At 37.1% G+C, this 25375-nt stretch overlaps 1 protein-coding gene across 3 annotated transcripts in view; it reads left to right on the top strand.

The window, feature by feature from the left end:
• Positions 1-25375, top strand: part of PDZRN3 (PDZ domain containing ring finger 3) — a 276234-nt gene that overhangs the window by 181854 nt on the left and 69005 nt on the right. Inside the window, exon 1 of one of the 3 annotated variants that reach the window (XM_003762367.4) lies at positions 21547-23980. The exons of the other annotated variants lie outside the window; for them this stretch is intronic. Within the exon in view, the coding sequence (XP_003762415.1) occupies positions 23912-23980 (69 nt within the window). The 5' untranslated portion in view covers positions 21547-23911. Of the gene's footprint in view, positions 1-21546; positions 23981-25375 lie in introns of those variants that run through there. 3 annotated transcript variants of the gene reach the window in all.

Below are 25375 nucleotides of genomic sequence, written 5' to 3'. Positions count from 1 at the left end.
CCTGGACTCAAATTCTTCCTTTGACATTTACCATCACTACCAACACAAATAAGTTATTTCATATCTCCAAGTCTCAGGCAGCTCCCTGAAACTATGAGTTAAAGAGGGATTAAAGTCTGCTGAAATCTTAGGCCCTTGATGTATAGGTCATAAAGAGATTTATACTTTGTAAACTGCTCCTATTATTATTATGTCTCCTGATCCTAGGTCAGTCAGTGTATCTTAAAATTACAAGAAGACATGAGAATCAAGCCTTTAATATGATTAATCGCAAAATGCTTAGTAATAAAATGGAAGGAACCATCTGGTCCCATAAATTATTGGTCTATTTCCTCTACAATATCCCCCGAGATCATCCAGTCTTCACTTGTAAACATCCAATGAGTGGGAACCCATATCAGTGTCTCACCATTTTAGTAGAGAATTCTTATTATATTATATTACTCATTACTCATATGTTATTTCTTACATCATTCAGTCAGTCAACTAGCATTTTTTTTTTTTGCTGAGGCAATTGGGGTTAAGTGACTTGCTGAAGGTCACACAGTTGGGAAGTGTTAAGTGGTCAGATTTGAACTCAGATCCTCCTGACTTCAGGGTTAGTGCTCTATCCACTATAGATAGTGGATATAGATATAGATATAGATATAGATTTAACTGCTCCAAAAGCATTTCTTAAGCACCTATTATGTGCTGTCCTAAGTTCTGAGGATACAAAGAAAGACTGAAGACAGTCCAAGAGTTTAGTCTAATATAGCTGGTAGTTTAATTCATTAAGAGAAAATTAATTTCTCTAATGCTTTCATTTCTAATTCCTGGGGCCAAGTAGAATAAATATAACCCCTCCTCATGGAGCCATCCTTAAGTCTTTATCAACCTAAATATTCCCCACTTCTTACCAAACATTCATCATTCATCATCCAGGCCATTTCCTTCTCAATGATCTCCAGCTTATCGCTGTCTTTCTTAAAATCAGTGGTCCAATTAATTTGAATACTACTGATGTGTACTGAGCGGGATGGAGTATGGTGGAGCTCTCATCTCATTCAAGACACCAGCCCTTATTTAACTTTGTCTAAAATCACATTTGCTTTTGTACTCATTGAGTCTGCAGTGTGCTAATCCCCCCAGATTTCTCTCAGCTGAAGTGTAACCCTCCCTGGTAATTATAAAATTAATCAGAGTACAGGATATTACAGTTTTGCCTCTTAAATTTAATCTTCTTAGATTTTAGACAACTAAGTGAGGCTAGAGCTAAGCCTGGAGTTAGAAAGACTTCAGGTACTTACTACCTCCATGATGCTAGGCAAATTACTGAGCCTCCGTCTATTTAATTTCCATACCTGTGAAATGAGAATAATAATAGCACTTTCCTCACAGTATTGTTGTGAGGCTCAAAGTTGTAATAAAAGTGCTTATCACATAGTAAGTCCTATATAAATGCTCATACCCTTTTCTATTCCCTTAGAGCCAACCCATAATTCTGACCCATCAAGACATTTTGGGAAGGGGAAGTGGGGGAATCTGATTTTGTCACCTAACATGGTAGCCATCCTCTCCATGCTCTGTACCATCTAAACATGAGATTACTTTACGATTTCTTTGATAAGGACCAGGAAACCATTCATTTATTTAGATAGCATCATTAAGCAAGAAGGGTACCATCCCTCTTATTCCATTAAGAAATCATCATCTTTAACATCCTTCCAATGTGAAAATATTAATTAGATATTTAAATCTCTATGACTGGTGAAATAGATCAAGGGGATAGAGAGTCAAGAAGAGGAGAGTTAGTGTTTTTTTTCTGCCATCAACTTTTTATCAGAATTAATTTAATTTTTTCCTAAATCATTTGTTAAAAATAACAAAAAATATTTCATCTTGGTTACATCTTGATGTATAAGGATGTGATATCTGCCAAAGAACTCAAGATTTCCTTCGTGGCAAGACTATTCATAATTCAAGAAGCATTTATTAAGTAAGGGCTAACTGGGACAAAGCACAAAAGTACAAAAGCAAAATCCAGACAGTCCCTTCCCTTGGGAAGCTTTTATTTTACCTGGTAGGAGGTTGAAAATGCAAATAGCTTGTTGATCATCTCTAAACAAGTCTCCTTATGTGAACCCAGTAATTATAAGGCTAAACAGCAGAGAATTTCCCTGGTGCCGAGAACCAGACACATCAGACATAGTATTTAATTATTGTTGTTATTCTCATCATTATCATTGGGAGTTAGTAACTTATACGGTGCCCCAAGGTTTATAAGTCACTTTCCTTCCAAAAACCCTGTGAAATACTTAACTCTCATTATTAGCTTATCTGTTTTATAGATTGAGAAACCCAGAGCTCTAAGAGAAATGTCTTACCCAAGATCACACAGTAATTAGCAGTTAGGATTCAAATGTGGTTCCTCTGCTTCCTAATCCATTCCTCTTCCCATTGAGGAAATGCAACAAAAAGGACATTCCCTACCTAGAATATATGGACACTCTTTAAACTGTTTAGTTGCCATGGGAGTGAAGGCTCAAATTCAGATTGGCACCAGGATATAAAGCATTTCTCCCTAGTGGTAAATAATTCCATTTTTCCATCCATCATCATTCTAAAGAAAGCTCTGAAGAAACAAGCAATTATTTATGCAAGTCTTGTGCTCCCTCTGCTGGTTCTGTAATTAACTAATAAGCACCATTGCCATAATTATGATGATGTCATTGATTATTTCTGTACAGACATGAAAATACCCTCACCAGCATGCTAAGTTCAAGCTGCAACATGAAATGAATTTGAAGGAATCAAAAAAGAAAAAAAAAGAAGAGTAACAGAATCAAAAAAGAAAATAATGACTGAACCAAAAATTCAGTAGCTGGTTGGGTAGGCCCTCCAGGGAAAAAGTCAGTTGCCAGTTTTTAACCTTTGAGCAACTTTCAGTGTTTGCAAAGGATTTTTTGCATCTCTTGGTTTGACATTGATTCTACTATAAAACCTGTTTAACAAGTGAAGAAGCTTGTTCAGAAATGAAGTCTGACACTCTGCAAAACCTTAGCAAATCAGAATTAAACAGACATCCTTATTTGCTAACAAAGCAATTGTAATTTTAACATTTTATAATATTTTGAATTTTGAAAAATGTTTTTCATATGGTATCTCCCCGTTAGCCTTCTGATTTTAATATAATATTGTATTGATTATGTACAATATATATATGATATATATAATTATTTGTATCATATGCAACATATATGTGATTCATTAAATTAAATGTAAACTGAAGAGTTTAAAGAGTGTCCATATTTTCTGGGGGAGGAGAGAATGATACTTCTTAGTCTTTCTTCTGTAGAAAGTCTAATGGGTATAGACTCAGAGAACCCATATTTGAATCCTGACTGCTAATTACTATGTGATCTCGGGTTAGACATTTATTTTAGATCCCTCAGTTTCTCAATCTAAAAAAGATCTATAAAATAGATAGGCTAAAAATATCTTCATTACCACATAGCATTATGGGAATTGTAGTCTAGCCATGTTTTGGTGTAAATACAATCAGCTTTTGGTGTGCTGTGAACACAGGATTCACTCCAGTGGTTTTCCATAGAGAATTTTTCACCTTGGACTGCTTATCTCTGTCAGCTAATAAATTTCTAGATTTCTCTCTGCACCACTTAGTGTGAGCTAAGAGAATATAAATTAATTTTAATATTAACTTAAGCAAAATAGAATTGGGAAGGAAACGCTGATAAAAATGTATTATGACATGCAATGAATTCCAAAACTAAACATAAATGACTTAAGGGTTAAGCACATAATGGGCCCTCCATTTACAAATACAGTTGAAAGTATAGCTAAAAGCACACTGGTGTTCACCATTCCACCCTGCTGACATGAAAATATACTGACTAAAACAGGAATTTCATTTAAATATTTCATAAAAACACATTAGAGATGTATTAGATCTCATGAACACTATTGTTGGATATGATAACAGATACTGGATTCAATTCAAGATAATACATTTATTATCATCATAAATAGCAATTCTTCATTGGTTAGCACATAGATACATTCTGTTGTACAAATTATTTTTGGTTAATTTTCATTTTACCAAATTATACATTATGATCAATTTTTTAGGAAATCCACAGTTTTTCAGAGAGAAGCTTTCATTATATAGTACATGACATTTACAAGCATTATTATATAATTATATTTTTTATATTTTTAATCCCTATTTCCACTTTATGTTCAAGAGTCTTCTTCATACTATGTTCATTCTTGAAATAGTATATGAGAAAATACTGTGCTGTCCCTGTTGGTCTCTATTATTGGGATTCCCTTTTTCTTCCATTTATTCATTTCCCAAATGTCAGTTTCTCCTAGCCTTTCCCGTGTCATTTATCATTGTACAAATGTCAGATATGAGTCAGGATAACATGGATGTTTGACAACTGTCTAATAAATTATGCAGAAGAACAAGTTGAGGACAACCACAACTGACTTTTAAACATAAGACTGGGGTAGTTTATTCAAGGATTTTTCCCCAGAAAATATAACAGAATAACTAAAGTAAATGTTCATTAGATGAATTAATGAATGAGTGGGGATTATGTAGTCTATAAGTAATAAATTAAGAGATTGGTCTCAAAAATGAATCATGTCAACTGAACTGATGTTTGGAAAACATGAATTCAGGTCTTCACAGTTCAGAGAAACCTAATGTAAACAACAAATTCTTCCCTGCCCTTTGTTTTCCTTTATTTAAAAATGTTCTGTGGCTCCCAAGTGCCTCCTGAATAAAAATTAAACTCTTGACATTCCTTATATTTTCTACTCTGGCTCCTTATCTACTTATAAATGTGATATTTCAGCTTCAGGATCTCTCTGCACTAGATCAGACAGTTCCTAAATATTCTCAAGTAGGATGTATGCTTCAGAAGAGCAAGCAATGTTTTGTTTTGTTTTTTTAATCCTAATACCAAACACATTGTCTGGAACACATAGTAGGTGCTTAAGAACACATAGTAGGTGCTTGGTGAATTGGATTGAATCTTTCAACTTTGTGACTTTGAATAGATTCCCCCCACTCTCTTCCCCTAATGACTGGAATAGTTCCTTCTCTCTATAGTCCATCTATGAGAGTCCTGGAGCTTCCTTCAGTAATCAGTGGAAAACCTTTGCAAATCTCCTGTTATTAATGCTCCCTTCCTCTTCAAATTGTGTTGTATTTGTAGCACATATCTGTTTTACACATTGTTCTTCCCACTAGATTCTTGGATTCCAATCCTGCTTCTGACCTGACCTAGGTATGTGACATTGAATAAGTGAGGGCCCAGTAAAAGTTGCAGAGCAGGTATATATCTGCATTGGTAGAGAGAGTTTCCATACCAGGATTTCCTTATGCCAGTAACGTCACAAAACTAGGCCTCCTTCTTCCTTTTTTCTTCAGGAGAAAAAAATATAAAAACTTCCAGTTAAATATAAAATCCAAAACGAGGGAACTACTTTTTGTTTGTTTTTTTCTTTGTATTTTCAGTACCTATATATGTCTTTGTTGTTCAGCCATTATCCGACTTTTCATGACCCTGCACACTATCCACTGTATGACTTAACTGTTCTATATACATGTAGGAGATTTTTAATAAATAATTGTTGAATTCAGTTAGATTTAAATCACTGTTTCAAGTGTATGGTAGTATATCAGACGATGTAAATTTATCCTACAGTTGATTGTAGCCACTTGGGGAAAATTACCATGTAAGATATTCAGTGTCCTCCTCATCCTAAAGAAAGGAAGAAAGGAAGGAAGGGAGGGAGAAAAAGAGGGAGGGAAGAAGGGAGAGAGTGAGGAAGGAAGGGAGGGAGGGAGGGAGGAAGGAAGGAAGGAAGGAAGGAAGGAAGGAAGGAAGGAAGGAAGGAAGGAAGGAAGGAAGGAAGGAAGGAAGGAAGGAAGGAAGGGAGGGAGGGAGGGAGGGAGGGAGGGAGGGAGGGAGGGAAGGAGGGAGGGAGGGAAGGAGGAAAGAAAGAGGGAGGGAGAAAAAGTATTATACTCTGTAAGTGAAGATTTCATTCCTGACCCTCAAGGTATTCATTTTGATTTACCCCAGGAATAGGGATGGGTTTGCACTAAAATAATGTTTCTTGTAAGGGTCAAGTGTAGTACCATCGAATAGCTCTGGATGTGAGAATCACTGGCTTCTGTGAACACCTTCTCAAAGCCTAGGCCTGTTCTACTGTATATAAACTAGCTGGCCCAATTAATAATAGGGGGGGATTTTATTTTTGTCCGTAGTATTAGAGTTCATTCGTTTGTCTTTTTTTTTTTGTTTTTGTCTTTTTCTTTTCTGACTCTTGCCAGAATAATTTCATGTAAAACCTAACAATAATTCCTAGTCAAATAGACATTTTTACATTATTTTTTTCCAAATATTTCAGTTGGGGTTGTGTGTGATGCTGTTATATTTATTTCCCGGACTTATAAGAGAGGCAGTATGGCACAATCTACTGGTCACTGGCCAGAAAAGAAATGAGTCCAAATTGTAGTATAAACCATAATCTTGTGCAAGACCTTTAACTTTATTCAAATCTAGTTTTCTAGTCTATCAGATAAGGAATAATAATATTCATACATCCTCCTTCAGAGAGTAGTTGTGAGGAAAATGCTTTATAAGTCTTAAAACACTATTAAGTGTGAGTTATATAATATGAATTATTGATATAATTTCTTCTTCTCATTACATCGTGTGTACTATGTGGTCTGCTAGTGCCAACCAAATTAATAGCTTAAGAAAAAAATAACACAGTGACAGAAATGAACAGGTGTTCTTTTGGGAGTGAAAATACTTTAACCAAAAAGCATTTGGCCCAATTGCTGACAACTCTACTGCCCTTTGAAACCAATTTTCAATTGGCATTTGTTTCTCATTCATTTACTCTCTTTGGTGACCCTTTTGGCACATCATTCCACCATGACCAAAGTGACAGACCCTGGTCTCTGTTGGATTAATCAGTGTGTTCTTTGATCCATAACATATGCTCCCCATAGACATTTAGAGTCAACATATTCCACATTTGTGGACTTGGCAGTTCAATGTTGTTAACCTGGCTGAGCGACGGTTTATCCATTTGCATCAAAACTCTGCCCCCCCCCAATCTCACATACATATCCACTCCCAATAAAACAAATATTGACGATCCCAATCATTCATTAGTAGTAAAATTTTGAGAGCAATTATCTTTTATTACGCTTGCCCTGAAAGACACCATTAATTACTTCATTGCTTCTGGATTTCTGCCAGTTTCGGTCTTTTCTGAGTCTGCTACCAACCTGTCTACAGAAGTATTTACGGCTCTGGAAAACATAGAACAAGTTTGTCTCTAGCACCCCGTCTGCCACCATTGTCTCCTGGATGTGAGCTGCCAAGAATTGTCCCGTCCTTATATTATCTCCCAGCTTTGACTTGGCAGGTCAGGAATACCAGTGACGGTAGGTCCCCCAAGAATGGTTTAGGATAAAAGGTGGATGGAAATGTGCAACTTTGTAGATTTGTGCATGTGCTGTGTTTGGGTAGCTGCTGTTGCTTCATTCAAAAAGATGTAATACAAATTTGGAGAATTAGCATAGAAATAATTACACGTCAGGGGAGAAATGTGTCCTCATTTTCCCAAAGAGTTTGGTACACTGGTTCAGACTCAGTTCTGGTTTGCTAAATTGAAAGTATAAAGATGAAGCACAAAGATAAAGGCCCTTCGTGATTCCCGACAGCAAACCTTTCATCTTTCACTCATCAGTTTTGATGTGGGCCAGGTGGGGACTGACCCAATCTCCAGGCTGTCTGATTACTTTCATTCTATTCATTCTTGCAGTTAGCAGAAAACTTGCAATAGGTTTGTGCAGTGAGATCCAGCCAGAATCTAAACTAAAAAGCAGTAGAGAGCTAAGTCTTCTCCTCTCACTGGAGCAGCACCCATATGGTTCAAATATTTCTTTTCACATTGCATAGATAGCCTCTCTTTATATATACAAATGAGGGTGTCGTGGGAAGGAGCAGAGAGGTGGACGACAACTCAGAGACTTAAGGATGAGCTTGGTTCCAGCTGTATAAAGTGTGACTTGTATTTGTACGTCCGTATAAATATGTCCATTTTAGCAAATAAATCTTCATCACCCAGTAATCCCCATGGGTAATGGTATTTGGTAAATATTAGTACAGTTTTGTGAAGACATATTGATATAGAAAAGGTATTACATGAGAGACTTTCTGTCTATCAAAGACAGAATAAGGAATTTTGGCATGAAGAAACCAAATTAGATAGGGGAAAATGTTTTTGTCCATGAATGAATGTTACTGAACCTGGGAATGGGAAATAAAGGAATTGACCACTCTCTAAGTAAATACTAGTATGTTTTGATGATTATTTTTTATAATACAGTTTGAGATCTGGTAATTTGATTGGTATGACATCAAATAAGTAAAAAAAAAATTAAGTAGAATTGTCATTTTTTATTATATTCATTCAGCTTAGACATGAGCAAGTAGTATTTCCCCAGTTATTTATGTAAATCTGACTTTATTTGACATTTTATCTCTTTGGAGGCCATTTTTAATAAAATAAATGAAAGCAAGAGTCTTTAAACTTTGCTTTGTGAACTCCTTTGACAGTCTGGGATCTGTTCTCAGAATTTTTAAAATGTATATTATACATTTTAAAATAGGATTGCCTAAGGAAACCACTCATATGAAATACAAGTATCAAAATTTTAAAAAGCAAAGAAAAACAGGTTCATAGCTCCTCTTCTTCCTACCATTTTGTGAACCTAGATTTTTGAATAGTGTTTGCAGAAGTAAAACCTAGACTTATTCTGTAGGTTGTTATGTAGGAACTGGGCTCCACAGAATCATTTATCAAGGATGGTAATTTTGGTTTCTTTTTAACCACTTGTCTTTCTTATTTTAAAAAATGTGTAGTCAAGAACCAGGAGTTCTCTGACACACCAAACCAACTGGTTTAGTAAGAAGAATCTCATATGTGGTGGTCCTTATTTATTCTTAGGGTAAACGTTCTTTTTTAGATCAAACTTTGTTGCAGACATGGATTTAGATGGCCTGCTATGATGAAATTATCCATTCTGGCCTGCTTTGATTAAATTACACATTCAATTATTTTTGTTTCAAATGAAAAGCTTGATTATGTTACTGGATGTCGTGTAATTTTACAAGCTCTGTTGTTGTATTTAACAACAAGGCCCCGAGTGTGATTAATAATGTGGCAGCTTGTAGAAAGAGGCAAAATAATTATTTTTTCGATATACAAGTCCTCATAATAATTCAGAAATCAATATGCATCCACAGAGAATTTTCTCCAGCAGTGGATTATAGAATTCAGGGTGGCCTGCCCTCATTTCCTTATGAATGTAAAGCTGTTGAGACTTTGGTTCGCCAGGCAAGTTTTGGGATTTTTCTAAAAAGACAAATGTTTAACTATAACCACTGGGACCAAAATCATAGCTTCCAATGCCGAACTATGAATATTAATCAGGCACTAGGCCATGGAGTTGCTTGCTGAGTTTGACAGTTTAAAGGATCAGTTAGTTAATTAGAAGATGACATGGCACTTCAGGTCCCAAAGCTCTGTCCTGCCTTCTGTCTCCCCTTTTCATTTTCCTTTTTGACAAGCTAGATTACATCATTACTTGTAGTTTCACTTGTTAGCTACACCATGAAATGAGAATATTTTAAGCTTTAATTATCCGTGGTTCTTTTCTCCTGTTCTGCTAAAACCCGACTTAAAATGAAATTCAAAAAGAAATGTATAAGACTCAGAGTTCAAAGGCCCATGAAAATTAGCTTGATGGTACCTACCACTCTAACCACCACATTTCAGCTGGAAAAGAAAAGATTTTTAATAACACTGAAAACTGGGTTATTCATAGTCATGGTAATTGCTTCTAAATATGAAGTTGCCCTTTCTTGACTTTGTAAATCATGCGTGAATCTATTATCAGCTTTTCCATGGTCCTCCGCCTGGTGGATTCTGTGCATTGACTGGAAGGTTAGACTTCAAGAGTGTTCGGTGTAGATATCTTGGCGGTTGGATCACTCAGATATTTTTTACCAACTGGTTTGAATAGATTAGTAATATCAGGCAGCAGAAATTAATTTCGACCTTCACAGAGGAGGGAAACCTCCAAAAACATCATCCTAGCCTGGGTCTATAACTATCACTGTAGATAATTGTAGATAATGCTCAAAGCATTTCACATCTCTCCTTTGACTCCCAAATTCTTGTCTTCCAAAGGTAAGCACTAGAGAAGATGTAAAAGAGGTAGATTTGACTGTCCAAAAAAATAAAAGGGACTTTCTTCAGAGGTAATTAGAGGTCCAGACATTGGATAAACACCCGCCAAGTATGTTATGTTAGCGATTCCTTTTCAGATGCTAGTGATTCCTTTTCAGAATGGACTACTCTAAATGTCTGTTGAGGTTCCTTTCAATTAACAGATTCTCTGATTCTGAGATTTGTTAATATCTAACTATGCTAAATGACTGTTGATAACCCTTTCAGTTAGTAGAGTCTTCCTGATTCCAGACCTGGAATTCTATCCACACACTATCTAGCAGAGTTAAATTGGTATAATATTGTAATACATTACTGGTAACATTTTGACCCCTTTCATTTTCATTAATTTTAAATTATTATAGATATGTTTAGTTTTTACATCAAATTATTATAGAGATGTTTTTATCACTTGAATTTCCAAATGTATCCTTCCCCTTTATCAATATCCTAGGAACTATCTTTTATAAGGAAAAAAAAATAAAAACAAAAACAGGTCAGCAAAATTAACCAATGCATCAGATGGTTCTGACGGTATATCTCATTTACTATAACACCAATCTCCCACCTCTCCAGATAAATGTATATTTTCTTCTCTGAGACTCAGTTTTGTCATAATTACACAGTATTCATAGTGTTACAGAGTTTTAAAAATAAAGATTCTCAGAAACCATCTGGTTTGATCCTCCCTTCACTTTACACATAAAGTAACCGAGGTCTAGGAAGTTCAAGGACTTGCCCGTGTGTAAGATTCAGAGGTTGAATTTGAACCCAGTTCATCTGATTAAAAAACCTGTCTTCTTTCCCCTGACTCTCTTTTTTCCCCTCCCACTGACATTCTTGTAGTCAGTGCAACTATTGCTACTGTCAATCCTCTTTTCTTCATTTTGTAGCATTTCATTGAAAGCCTCCTAATTCTTCTCTGATTTGATCATCCTTCTGACATACATTCATGTACTATTGCTTTATTATCTTTAAAAGTGTAATATTTGCTTTTAATTTAAAATAGACCCAATATTATTTGAGGAAATAACTATTTCAGAGATAGATAGAAATGTAAGGAGAATAGAGATAAATTCATTCTGGAAGAGACAAAATTATGGCTTAGAAAGAAATCATTTACACAAGCTCACATAGCTCATTAATGACAAAATCAAGGACATATTGTACATACCCACTTATATATCTGCTATCTAATAGTGTGTAAACTTCTTGAGAGGGATGCTGCTTTGTTTTTTGTTTGTCTTTATCATCACCACCTGGCACAGACCCTTGTTGGTGTTTAATAAATGCTTCTTACTTGCTTAATTGATTGCAAAGACCCCAAACTTTCAGTCATGGGTAGTGTACCATATTGAATTTTATATCGTAAGATATTGACTTAACCAATAATCTCAAGGTTTTTAAATGCTAATATTGATTTTAATGAATCAGGAAGACCTCAGTTCAAATCTCATTTCTGACACATGCTAGAAGTCTGATTTTAGACAAATCACTTAACCTTTCAGTATTTGGAATATCTCTCTAAGAAGGTAAATTGCAGAGGAGGTACCAGTCTTTGTTTGTAGAGGAGGTTTCCTCCTCTGAAAGTTCTAGAGATCAGGAAAATCACAGATTCAGTACTTGCTCCTTGCTGATTTTAGTGATGGGAATGTAAAAATATATTCATATAGTAGATACTCCTTGGTCACCTACAAAAGGTACTGTGCTTTCCACTGTGGGGAATAAATAAATTTTAACTTATTTCATTTACATAGCTAACTTGATTTTGTTATTTAGCAAATAAATAAATACTAATAATGTGAGCCTTACATTTGTATGACACCTTAAAGTTTATAAATCATTTCTATATGTGTTGCATTTGATCCTTCCTATGTGGATTTATATGCTTTGTCAAATAGTCCTGGCTACCATCAAGTTACAGACACACAGGTGTTTTTGTGGTCTAAAGGAAGGAGCCAGAGAAATGGATAGCAGTATTGAATATATGGAGAGAAAATGGAAAACTGGTTGGTCAAGTTGCTGTAGGCTTAGAGATGACATCAAATTAGAGGAATTAGCCTTGAAAAAGGGTAAGAGTCAGCTTCTTGATTGGGTACCAAGTCATAGAAGGGAGATGATGGATAAAGAGATAAGTGAAGTGTGGAATAGAGAGATGGAAGGCAGCCACATCCATCAGATGGCCTTTTGATAAAATAAGAATGGGAAGGGACAGGAAGGAGATGCTGACATCAGAATAATGAGACAGAAGAGCAATTGTGAGAATTATAGTCAAAAGTCAACAAGACATTTAGGTTTAGGGAAGAATAATGGAGTTTAGATGGCATGGATTCCCAATGGACTCCTTCAGTGCTCTTTTCTTGATACAGCATACTGCCAATCAGGAGCTCTTAAGGACTAGATGCTGGCATTTAGCTAGACTTAGAAACTGGAAAGGGGGAAGAGAAGACTCGGGAAAGTCATCTTCCAAAAATACATGTCAATAGGTGACTTTTATATACCACTTTAAGTTTCCCAAAGTATTTTGTTTACAGCATTTCATTGGAACTTTACAAATCTGTAGCATGGCTATTAGGAATATTATTTCCCTATTTGAGCTGGAGACAAAACAGAGGAACATATAAATTAAGTGACTTACTTATAGTCTCACAACTGGTAAAATGTTAGATGAAAGCTTTAAACAAATCTACAAATCCAGAGCACTTTCTTCTATGTCATTGGCATAATCAGTTTTAATATAAAAGATGGCAACTTTGTAGTACAATTGGGGGGAAGGAAGAAAAAATAAAGAAACAGAGGAAGGAGAGAAGGAAGAAAGGCAAGATGGGGAAGGAAGGAAGGAAGGAAATAATTGATGGAAGGAAGAGGGAAGAATCAGGAAGAGAAAAAATAAGAAAGGAGGGAAGGATAGGGGAGGGAGGGAGAGAGGAAGAAAGAATGCAGGAAGGAAATTGTGAATGCCTTTGAATTTACATATTTGAACTCTTTTCACTTCTTTTCAAATCATTCAGTAAATTGTGATTTTCCCCTTTCCTACCTACCCACTTATATCCTCGTATGGCAGAACACAGTCTTGCCAACCCCTTTGGGAAGTTCACCTTCACAATGTGGAGTTGAGTTACTGAAATGTTTGGACACAATAAATGGATTCTACACCTTGGTGTTGGAATTTCTGATATTACTGTTTTTCTTCAGCAAGCCCACTAATAATCTGATCTATCCTAGCAGGGGGACCATTCTAAATCATTTCAATTTTCCTTGTCCTGAGGCTATGGCCATAACATCAGAATCCCAGGCTCAGTGTAGCTTATGATCTAGTGTTTTACTTGCCCATTTATATTAGAGTGAATTTTATTAGCTTGTGGACACGTGTCTATCAGTTTTAAAGATTAAGTACCCTGCCAGTGCTCTCACAGACCTCTAGTGCACTCAATCAAACATTAGGCTTTCCCAGAGAATGTTGAAAAAAATTAGAATCATCATTTGCAGAAACACTTTTTTCCCCTTCAAACCAACTATTGGTCATGGTGATCTTTGCTTCTGTGCTCTCCAAAGTGCTATTTTATGTAGAAAGTAAATTCAGTATATGAGCCTGCTAAGTGATTTCAGACTTTATAGCACATGAACCTTCGAGGTATGAGTGAATTATGAATTTTCATTTTGCAATGGGTGAGGTGGTTTGTTGTTGTTGGGTCTTTTTCATAATTCTTCCTCCTCTTCCCTAAATCATTTGCTTATCCTGTAAGAAATTTTAAAATACTGAACTAGCATCCTCTTGTGGCCCAGGCTGTCTATAACTAGCCTATGAACCTCCCTTCCTACACTATGTCTTGAATGTATAGGGGTGGTTACTGTCTCAATAGTACAAAACATCATGTTGAAAGGAAGCTATTTGGTTGTCAAGTGTAGTTTCTTGGAATCAAAAGAGTCGCTGATTAAAAAAAATATATTAGCCATGCTTTCCAGGTTAAATTGTCTCCCCTGAAGTAGAAATATTCCATTCCAGCAATGGTTTGGGTTGATAAACAGTTTAAATTGATTTCTATCCTTTACATCAGTCATACTAGTGCATGTCCCCATTACCTCACAATTGTGTTGCTCCAGTAGCTGCCTCATTAGTCGTCGTAACTCCAGAGTCTCCTCCCCTAATCCATCCTATACTCCCCGGCACAGTCTTTTCCCCTGAACTGTACTTTCTTCTCAGGATCAGATATCTAACAAAACCACTTCATTTTATAAGTAAAATAACCTGAACCTAAACAACAAGGAAGTGAAGTGACACAGGTAGTAAGCACCATAGAAATAATTTTGACCTAGGTGCTCTAATTCTTCTCATACTCACCCACCTTTACCAGATCCTTGTTTCTCACCACATCAAGTTCAGAGACTATTGGAACTGAAATCAGCTTTTAGTCTGATTCTTCTTTTTAGCATTGCATTGTCTTTTTTAAACCTACAAACACTTATTTTCTTTTTGTCTCTCCAATTTAAAAAGAAAAAAACATAATTGGATGGATGGATAGATAGATGGATGGATGGATAGCTATAGATGTAGATATATAATCTTGTAAGGCAAATTCCTACATTGTCCATATGCAAAAATGAATGTTAACTCCTCATTTTATAGAAGAAAACTGAGGGCACTGAGAGAATAAGTCTCTTAATAAAAATATTGATTTCCAGCTTTGAGGTCTGCTTCCTGATTAGTAAGACTGCCTAGAATCATGTCTTGAGCATCCATGACCAGAGTACTCACCTCACTTTGAGCTCACTCTCTGATGTGATCTACCTTCTCAAGCATTACCTTGTCCCCAGATAGGTACTCTCCTCCCCTCCCCTGCTCTCTTCAGCTTTGTCTGCTCCCTGAGAATAGAGACAATCTTGTTTTCACCAGCATCATTTAACGCAGTACTTAATACACAATAAGTGCTTAATAAATATTCTCTTTATCTGTCTATCTAGCATTTTATGGCTTGTAAGGCACCCGGCATGTATTATCTTATATGATCTTTACAACAGTCCTGTGAGGTAGATACTGTTATTAACCATATTTCAAGATTTGGACATTAGATTAATTACTTTCCCATGGTAACCCAGCAAGTGACTGACTGAGAAAGGATTTGAACTCAGGTCTTTCAGACTCCAAATCCAACACACCATTCATTCCCTGTGCTAGTGCTAAACACCATTGCTTAAAAAAAAAGAAAGAAAAGAAAAAATCCCTACTTTCAAGGAGCTTATGTTCTAAAAGGATAGAAAAGCAGTTACTAAGACTTCAGACAAGTCTATTATTGATCATTCCATATCTCTCCGCCTTTCAGTGTAAACATCTCTTAGTCTTACTCTCATTTTTCCACTCCGGTCCCAATCTACCCTTCAATCTAGTTAAATTGTCCCATATCCACAGAATATGTTCATACCCAAATCTAGACTGGAAACATAAACAGGATTGAAGTCTATTTTCTTCCTCTCTTTAGCATTGATACTCCTTCCTGCCTTAATACAGAACCAACTATGTAACCCCTCTACCCTAGGGCATGGCCCCTAGCTTTTCAGGGTGACGTAGAATGTTGTGGAAAATGTGTGGGGAGCCTGTTTCTCACACCCCCTCCTGAAATGAGCTCATTGGGAGAGACGGGGTGAGCGAACTTATCCCCATGTGAACAGAGGAAAAGAAGAATGGGAAAAATAATTTAGCCAGTTTCTCCCATGCTCAAAGTCTTTTGATTACTCCTTATTATCTGTAACATTAAGTCTGTGGCTACTACTATGCTACCCCAGCTCTAAATCTATGATCTTGATATATATTTTGCACTCTAGACAAATGATTCAAATCAGTAAACCCTAAACAAGCTTGATGTACTTCATCCAATTTGCCTTTATTCTCACTATCCCTTCTGTCTGGAAAACTTTCTCTCTGCCTATCAAAATCTTACCCATCCTTTACAACTAAGTCACCACTTCCAAGAAGTCTTCCTAGATTACCATAGTTTACTGTGTATTCCTTTATATTCACAACATCAGTTCTTACACTATGTCTTGGGTGGTACCTTAAACCAGATATTTAAGAATAGCAGCGTTCAACTGTTGTCTGCTCTGTTTTGTCTTACCAAAGTAGAATGAGGGCAAATACGTCACACCATGGTCTATTCCCTGATCAAAAGTGTAGCATGATACCTTACACAAAGCTGGTTTAGAGCTGGAAGCTAGCTCCCTTAGGGATCATCTCATTCAGGGGTTTGTGTAATGAACTCTTTGTCAGTGTCTGGTGGACACTTTTTTAGGTAATGTTTAAATGCAAAGAACACAACACATAGGATTACAAACTAAACTGATTACAATCAAATGCAATTATCAATTAAAAAAAAAAGACAGATCACAGGTGTAGTAGAATCCTTGACTTCCTCCAACCTGCTGTAGCAATTAGGTGCAAAAACGACTGAAATTTGACATGTCTGATCCAAAGTCCGGGGTCTGCAACTTGACTGATATGGTTTCTTTGAGTTGCATTTATGGTTAGCATGACTCTGTGGCTACCACTTACTTACCTGTGTAATCCAGAGAAAATCATTTATCCTCTAGTCTCAATGTAATGCTCTATAAAATGCAGATAGTCTAGCTGACCTCCAGGCTTCCTTCTAGTTTTAGCTCCTCTCAACCAGTTGAGTCATTCAGAGTTTTAAAGGCTGCATAATTCCTATAAATCCTATTTTTCCCAAGTGCTCTCTGCCTCTTTTTCCTTTCTTTAATTATCAAATTCCTTCCCTTGACACTCTATTTTTGTCTGTTAGACCCGATCATTAGAACTAGTTCCTAGATGTTCTTGATAGAACACTAAAGACCCAAAGTTTCTGTGCCTGGAGCCCAGGAGTTTCTGTTTGTGAGCTGAAAGACTAGAGCATTGTTCGTTACGCCTGCTCTGTCCAAATGGGACCTGGGTTGCATTAGTAACTTTTAATAGACAAACACACATTGATATAAAGCTGATTTGATATTTTCTCAAAGCAGGAAGACATCATGAGGCAGAAAAAATCAAACTGAGAGAAGAACAATTCGAATTTTCATGGCATGAATGTATTATGTTTCCATTTGGCCTTTTGTTCCACAAGCTGCTTGTTTAATCCAGCAAATATTTCTTAACATATATTACATGCAAGATATTATATAATCTTTTTAATGAGTCTCAGTACTTCATTGTGGACACTTGAGTGCTGGAGACCTTAATCAATCAATAAATCAATCATCCAGCAATTATCAAATGCCTACTATCCTTTGGATACCATTCCAGGTGCTGAGATACAAAGACAGAAATTAAATAATCTCTATCATCTGGTGGTGATATTCTATTTGGGGAGACAACTTGAGCATACCTATTATAGATAAAATAAATACAAAGGAATTTAATGGTGGTAAGGGATAGTGCTTGAGAGGACTTTTAAAGGAAATGGGATTCTTCAAGACAGAAATGAAAAGAATATGGTGGACATCATGTACTAAGAAGTTTGCCTGACAGTCATAATGATTTTACACTGATCTTTCTACATCATTTATACCTTTCCAATCTCAGTGCCAGAATTAATTCCCTTTAGGACAGAACCTGAGAAATAAGTTCATTTGAAAAATCATATTGTCCCTCCTCTCAGAATTCCTTAATTTGTGCCACCTCCTAAAGGAAACCTTTTCCAAATCCCTTTCACGTTCCATCCCCCATTGAATTATCTGTTTAAATATTATCCTCCCACCTTCATTCTCCAGAAGACCATAAATTGTTTGAAGGTAGAAACCATTTTCCTTTTTGTCTTTTTATTTCAGGATCTAACACAGTGGCTAGTACATAAATGTGTATAAATGGTTTTCTGGATTGGGAATGGCTGACTTATAGGCAGGATTGTAAAAGAAAGATGTTAATATTCCAATTATTGGTCAGTGCTAGTGTTGGCTGTATTATATCAGCTATCTTTTTCATGGTCTGCTGAGCAAGTTTTGAAAATTGATGATAAAACAATGCCTTTGTGCTATTTGAATGGCAGAGGTAATGGCCAGGGCACAAACTTTCCATCAGCTTGCCACCTATTTGATTTCTTTACAGTCTCTCATTTGTGCCATATCTCAAAATTACATCAGATGTAGGAACCACCGGTTAATAATTCTGCTCATCAAGCCAAGTTTCTCTGGGCTTTTCCAGCTGGATTCTGGTGTGCCCTATTGTACAAAAAGCGCTCAAATGAACACAACAACCCTCTGGTTTTGCAAAGGATGATTTGGGTTCCTGAGCATCCATCTTGAGCTTGGAGAGCCATTCAGTGACTCAAAGTGACTATTACCTTTTTAGAGCCACTGGTCATTTTTTTTGTGCCCTGACACCGTTGAAGGCTTTTTTTTTTGTATTTACTGTGTTAATGTGGTTTTCTGCTGCAATCCACTCCCTCATTCTTCCTTGCTTATAGCCCCTTGTATAGTCTTCAGGACCCACTGGCTATTACATAAATACTGTTAACTGACTGTAGAAAAGTCACCTTGTCCAAGATCTGGGTTATTAAAAACACTAAGTTATTGAAACATTTTCCTCAATAAATGGTATCTGGGTTCTTTGAGATGGGTAGGGAAGATTTATAAGACTCATTGTTTCTCTGAATAATGCCAGAAACTCTCTGGATGCTTTTTCCAGGTTAACTATTATTATTATTAACAATAATGATGATGACAATGATAATCTGAAGCAGATTGTCAGAGATAACACTCACACACAAACTCAGAAGAGTTTTAACATGGAAGGATAGTCAAAGGGATGACCCTTCTCCTTTCTCAACAGAAGCAAGGTGTGAATCTAGCCAAGGTGCCAAAGTGAGCCCCTCCATTGGAGTTAGGTCTTGCACCTGTACCCTTGTGCCTTCTGAAACATGCTATGTTGATTGAAAGATATTTTCTTCTCCTGAATTCCCCTGTATTCTTCTCATCTTTCCTATGTTGGCAAGGATTAATGGACCGAGCATCTTTTACCATCTCTAATATCTTAAAGGCTCTTCACAGCAATCTACACAAATAGAATGGAGGAATGTAATGAGTCGTGTGATAGAGCATGTAAAACAAACAAAAAAACTAATAAAGGACACTATTTCTAAAACAAGTATAGTCAACAAAATCTACTTACAGAGACCAGTGCATTCTCTCCTCAGTGACTAAAGAGATTAAGAGCCTGATGTGCTAGGCAACGCAGATACACTGGTAATCAAGAAAAAACTGAGTTCAAATTTAATTTCTCGTGTTTATTAGGGAGGAAGCTTTCCAAGTTTCCATTTTTTCATCTATAAAATGGGCAGGAGGGAAAGGAAAAGGAGACTAATAAAAGCTCTCCACAGTTTTGTTCAAAAAACTCAAATGAAATGATATAGAGAAAGCCTTTAGAAATACCTTGAATCTACATAAACCAGCTCTTATTTTTATCATTTTAAAAAATCATCCCCATTAGTGTTTAAACTTTCAAAGCACTTCACCCCCATCTGTCTATCCATAAATCAGGGACCTATGATTTTGCTGATATGGGAACTCCCTCCATCGATGCAGATGGCAAACATATCCTTCAGGTAAAGTGAAGAAGACAGGACCTATCTTATCAGAATCAGGATTTTAATTTGGGCTTCCAAGTCCAGCACCCTAGCCACAGCCTCTTTGTCCCTGCTACACTTATACTCAGTTCATTTCAGCAAACACATGCTTCTGATGAGTTTTTCAGCATCTCTACTTTCTGAGGATTTTGTTTTGCTTTTTATTTTTTCCTAACCCTCACAAAAGCAGAGAGAAATGGTGTCTGTTTGATCATCCAGAGCACTCCATACATTTGGAAACACTTTCCAGTGATGACGGTAGACGATTACTTCCCAGAAAAACAAATGTTGAGTTCCTTGTTAAATACAATGTAAGCTTTTTTCAAGGCTAGTTGTTTTTCATTTTACTAGGATGGCTGTTATCTCAGAAATAGCTCTATCTATTACAAGTAACTTCCTGTCAGACACTGCTCCCCTTTTGCCCTTAACAGAGACACTTTGACTGGGGTGATTGAACCTTCTAATGCATTTCACTCAATAAGGCATACCTCATGTTATCCCATGGCATACCTTACTCCACACCTTGTGAGGCTAATTGAAATTTTGTAAACTGAATCATATTCTGATTTTATTAGGGAGCACACTCTATTAAAAAACAAGTCCAACTTCAACATGCATTTATTAATCAATCACCAAGCGTTCCATTTTATTACAAGGCACAAGGTATGGCTTTCTAGATAAGAGAGGCGAGGGAGATATATTTGGAAATGAAGGTAATATAAAAACAAATCATATCAATAAAATTAGTAAAAAGTTTTTTTAAAGACTTTTTAAAAATTTTAAGCCAAGCACTATGCTAGCTGCTAAGGATACAAATACAGAAATTAATCATTCCCTGCCTTCAAGGAGTTTATATTGTATCCTGGAAAATAAAATATATACAATGAATACAAAACACAAAATGGTACTTCAGAGTGGAGAGGCATCTTGAGAAAGCAGGAAAGATCTCATTTAGGAAATTGTATTTATGCTGAGCTTTGAAGGAATCTAGAGCCTTTCTAGGTGAGGATTGTTGGTACTATCTGTAATCTCTGCTGTTAGAGGATGCTAAAACCGGTAGATCATTTGAATTTATGTGTTCTAAACCACTTGGGTGTCTGCATTGATATGGTAGGTGATCCACTGAGAACTTCCAAAGGAGGAGCAAACCAAACCAATTTGGAAAAATGGACCAGGTTAAACCCTCCATTGCATTGGAAGTGGATCTGGGGGTGGATGCTGCAGGGATGGAGACCTAGTCAATCAAGGTGAGAGACAGGTGGGGAGGGGAAAGACTGAGAGGGAGAGGAGAAAGGAGAAAAAGAGAAGAAAGGGAGGAGAAAGATGGAAAAAAGAGAAGAAAGAGAGGAAGAAAGGAAGAGGAAGGGGAGAAGGGAAGGAAAAGAGTATGAGAGAGAAGAAAAGGGGAAATAGGAGAGAAGAAAAGAAGGGAGAGATAGAAGAGAAAAGGAGAAGACATGGAAAGAGGAAGAGAAGATGAAGAGAAGAAAAAGAGGTAAAGAGGGGGGAAAGGAAGAGAGAAATGGAAAGGGGAGACAAAAGAGAAGTAAGGAGAAAGGGGGAAGGGAGCAGGAGAGAAAGGGGGGAAGAAAAGGAGAGAGATGGAAATGGGGAGAGAAGGGGAGAGGTCTTTACCCCTCAGAGACAGAGAAAGAGAGAGACAGAGAGAGATTGAATATATCTAAACTAGGGACTCTAAAGGTCAGGGGTAAAGAAGGGAGTGCATTCCAAACATGGCATGTGCAAAGGCATGGAGATGAACGAGGAGGATATTTTGGGTGGGTATCAGCAGGAAGATCAGCTTGATGGAGCTCGAGACTATAGAAGGGGCATTATATATTAGAATTCTAGCATATAGGCTACAGCCAAGTTTTCCTTAAGTTCCTAGTATTGCTAAATCCTGGAATTAAAAAAAAAGACAAAAACTAGAACAGATACTGCCCTCTAGAAGCTTACATTATGCAGATGCTCGGAGAAACTACTGTGAATATTTGCAGTCAGACGATTGTGGGGAGGGTGGCAGGGGAAGGAGCAGAGGGAAGGAAAGGTTGGGTGATGAAATGAAACAAGCTTTTGAAAAATTAGAAAAATTGACACCTTTTATTTGGGATTGGGACCTCATCAACACCATGACATGCTGCAAATCAAAATACTAGAGAACATACTGTCCTAGTATTGTGCTTACTCAGACAGAGACATGGTGCCAGGGTGTGGCTGGGCTCACACACAGAAGGCTTTGGTACTAGGGGCAGAGAACAGGTGCCTACTTTGTCCTCTTACGGTCACTTATGTATTTCTCTCCTTGCTCTTTCAGAATTGAAAAAATTATGCATTTCAGGAGATTCTAGAGAAAGTCAAGGAATTCTAGGAGTTTATTAAGCCAAGGCCTTTGGTTCATTTTCTCTGTCAAATGAGGTGAGTTAAATCTGCTAGCTCAGAGCCCCAAAAGAATTTTGTAGAGATTCATTTAATAATATCTATAGTGTACTTTGGGCATCCCCCCAGAATGTGGAATTGTTATTCAACCTCCCTGAGGCTTCAGTGAGGGAAATTGGGGGGTTCTTCAAAGACAGTTAAACCTTTATTAGATGAAAGGAAAAGACTATGGAATTAATTAGAAGAATTTTAAATATAAATCACTTTAGTTAGCAATACCCATGTGACCTTTCAAGTCACAAGATAAATTCTAAATAATTAGAGTTTGAGTAAAGGCCGTTAACTTTACTGAAAAGGAACCGTGTCCGGAGGAGATAAAGTGAACACATCCTCATAGGGCAAGATCACTCAGATTTAAGTCACAACTTCTCCCCATTTGTTTGGATCGCATTGTTCTGGAACTTCCTGTCTTCCTCAAATACTACTCAGTGAAAGGTGAGGTCAGCGGTCACAGCTGAGCTTTGAGAGTCAGTTTTTAAGGGGAAAGAAGTATTTGGATGCTCATCAGTTCAAGTAGAGAATATCTAATACAAATTTATTGGCCCAATTAGCCTAATGAGATGAACCTTGAAGAATTCATAGTATACATAAATCTGAAGGGGGAAAAAAATCACACGCAGCTGACAGCTTCAATTATTTCCAGTTAGCTTGACAGATCTATAATAAATAACTTTTCATCCTTTTGAGATGGAAGCATAGTTAATAATCACTTTCATGTACCCCTTTTCTCAATACTCTTTTTTTCCTAAAGAAACTAAACAGCTCTGGAGCCCTTGGTTATTATGTACCTCTAACTACAGGAGGAAAATGCATTTCTCAATTAAGGAAATAATTTTATTTGCATGTAAAATGGTGTTTGTGCAGCTTTGTTTAAGAAAAAAAAACCTGTCATTTGTATTCTTCCCAAGAAGAGTTCATTTCCATAAAACCAGTTTATGTGACATAGTTATCTACAGCATTAAATACATTTTATATCATCAGACTTTTTAACGATATATTTAAAAAATGTATTTCTATTTAGCTTAAACGTGTTGGGAATCATCCTAGGGGACTGTGTGAAAATGTAGTCGTTTATTTGTAATTGCCAGAAAATGGTTTACAAAATTGTTAGTGGCTTTTATTGCATGCGCCCTGCTCCTGGAGCACTTGCTTGTTAATTAGAGAAATTTCAACTGTCATAGTCGGCAATTATAGCTTCTGTATCATTGTCTGTTATGAATAGTCAATGAGGTCTGATTAATATGCATGAGCAGCAGTATATAGGGTGTGCATTGGACCACAATCCAGCAGCCTTACTACAAGCGGTAGAGGGAGTGTTGTGGACTCTGAGGAAAGGAGGGAGGAGGAGGGAAGAGGAGGGAAGCATTCAGGAGAAAGAGGTAGCAGCTTTCCCAGCCGGCAGTGCAATGCCAGCGTGAGCTGCTCGCCTGACTCACCTGGGCGTTCCAAAGGATATCTTCTCTATGAGTGCTAAGTAACTGGGGCTGCCTCCGTGGGAGCTGCTGAAGAGAGAAGTGGCTTTCCTCGCCGATCCGCTAAACATGGGATGCAGCTTGTGCAGTCTGCAGAAGCAAGAAGAACAGTACAAATTACTGTATGAAGTTTGTCAGGTAACCAATGGGCTTTTCCTGCCGAAAGGATGCAGGTTTTCAGCCAGCTTGCGTGGTTGGGAATAAGATGCTTCTGGAAGGGGAATGGGAAAAGTATTTGCAGGAAGGGAAAGGCAGAGTTTTAGCATCTCTGGATTTCATGCATATGTTGCCTCTTTACTCTGTTTTGTGATTAATCTTCCAGATGCACCAAGATGGTTCATTTTGACTAGAGAAATATATGTTGACATGTAATTAAAGAAAGGTCCGGGCAGTCCCATCCCAGAGCTGCTCAGCACAGACATTTCTCCCCATGCGTGTTAAGTGCCATGTTTCGAGGAAGGGTCAAAGCTTGGTCATGCACTCTTTGAACAAGTTGGAGGAGACGGGTCTGATGATTGATGCCTGGGAGGTTTTTGTCTCTGTTTACAAATAGTTTTCAGGGATTTCTTTCAGGAGAGAACGGGCATCTTCATTCTCTCAGCAACTTCTCTGGATGGGACATGTGGTTCGGATTTATGTTTCACACTTTTGAAATGTCCCTACCTTGAGCCTATCCAAAAGAAGGAGAAAGAGACTTGAATTTGGTTGGGGATGTTCCAGTCTATTAGCTGCTTGCTTTCAGTTAAGGAGGGAAAAATTGAAAGCTGGATTGAAAGAAGAGTTTGGAGGGGAAAAATGCCATATGAAAAACCTATATCATAAACTGGCTTTGGTGGGAAGGGGGTGGATTTAAAATACACCACTCCTCAAATTCTAGTAATATTATCAATTTAATGTTGATTTTCTTAGGGATTGGGGGAGGGGGCTTGAATTAACCTGATCATAAAGTTTTTCTTCAGTAAATAAAAAAGTTGGTTCTTCCATTGAAATACCTTTGGGAGAGGCAGGAGGAAAGAAAAGAACTACAAGTATTTAGGTTGCTAGAATAAGTAAAGGACGAGGCGAATTTTGTTTTCTTGTAATTAATTAGGCAGTGATTGCTATTTGATTATTTACCCTTTGAAAAATCCAGAGACCTCACTCAAGTGGGAACAGCTTAGAAAGAATTTTCCCAGTAGGCTGGTTTGGAAATTGCCATTCTCCCCTTTGCCAGCAGAGGGCATTTATCGCCACAAAAGAAGCTCAGAACAAAGTACTGGGATTTTTGTATATTACTTGCATCGGATCCTAGGCTCTGGTACCTATTTGACTTAGAGACTCTTATGTGGGGCAAGGTGTGTGAAGATATTGGAAGCCAGATTTCAGCTTGGGGGGCTTTCCGTTGCCCACCTTTAATTCTTTCATAAGCCCAGAGCTATATTGTATTTGGAACCTTTTGTTTTGTTATGATGTGTTGGGACAGCAAAAGACCCCATTGTTAAATAATTCTTGTAAGTTTTCCAACGAGGTCATTTCTGAGAAGACCAGGTACTT

The sequence above is a fragment of the Sarcophilus harrisii genome, chromosome 1 (genome assembly GCF_902635505.1).
Source record: "Sarcophilus harrisii chromosome 1, mSarHar1.11, whole genome shotgun sequence".
In the NCBI taxonomy this organism is placed as follows: Eukaryota; Metazoa; Chordata; class Mammalia; order Dasyuromorphia; family Dasyuridae; genus Sarcophilus; species Sarcophilus harrisii.
The sequence above is the reverse complement of the archived record's forward strand: the minus strand, read 5'-3'. Positions and strand labels throughout refer to the sequence as shown.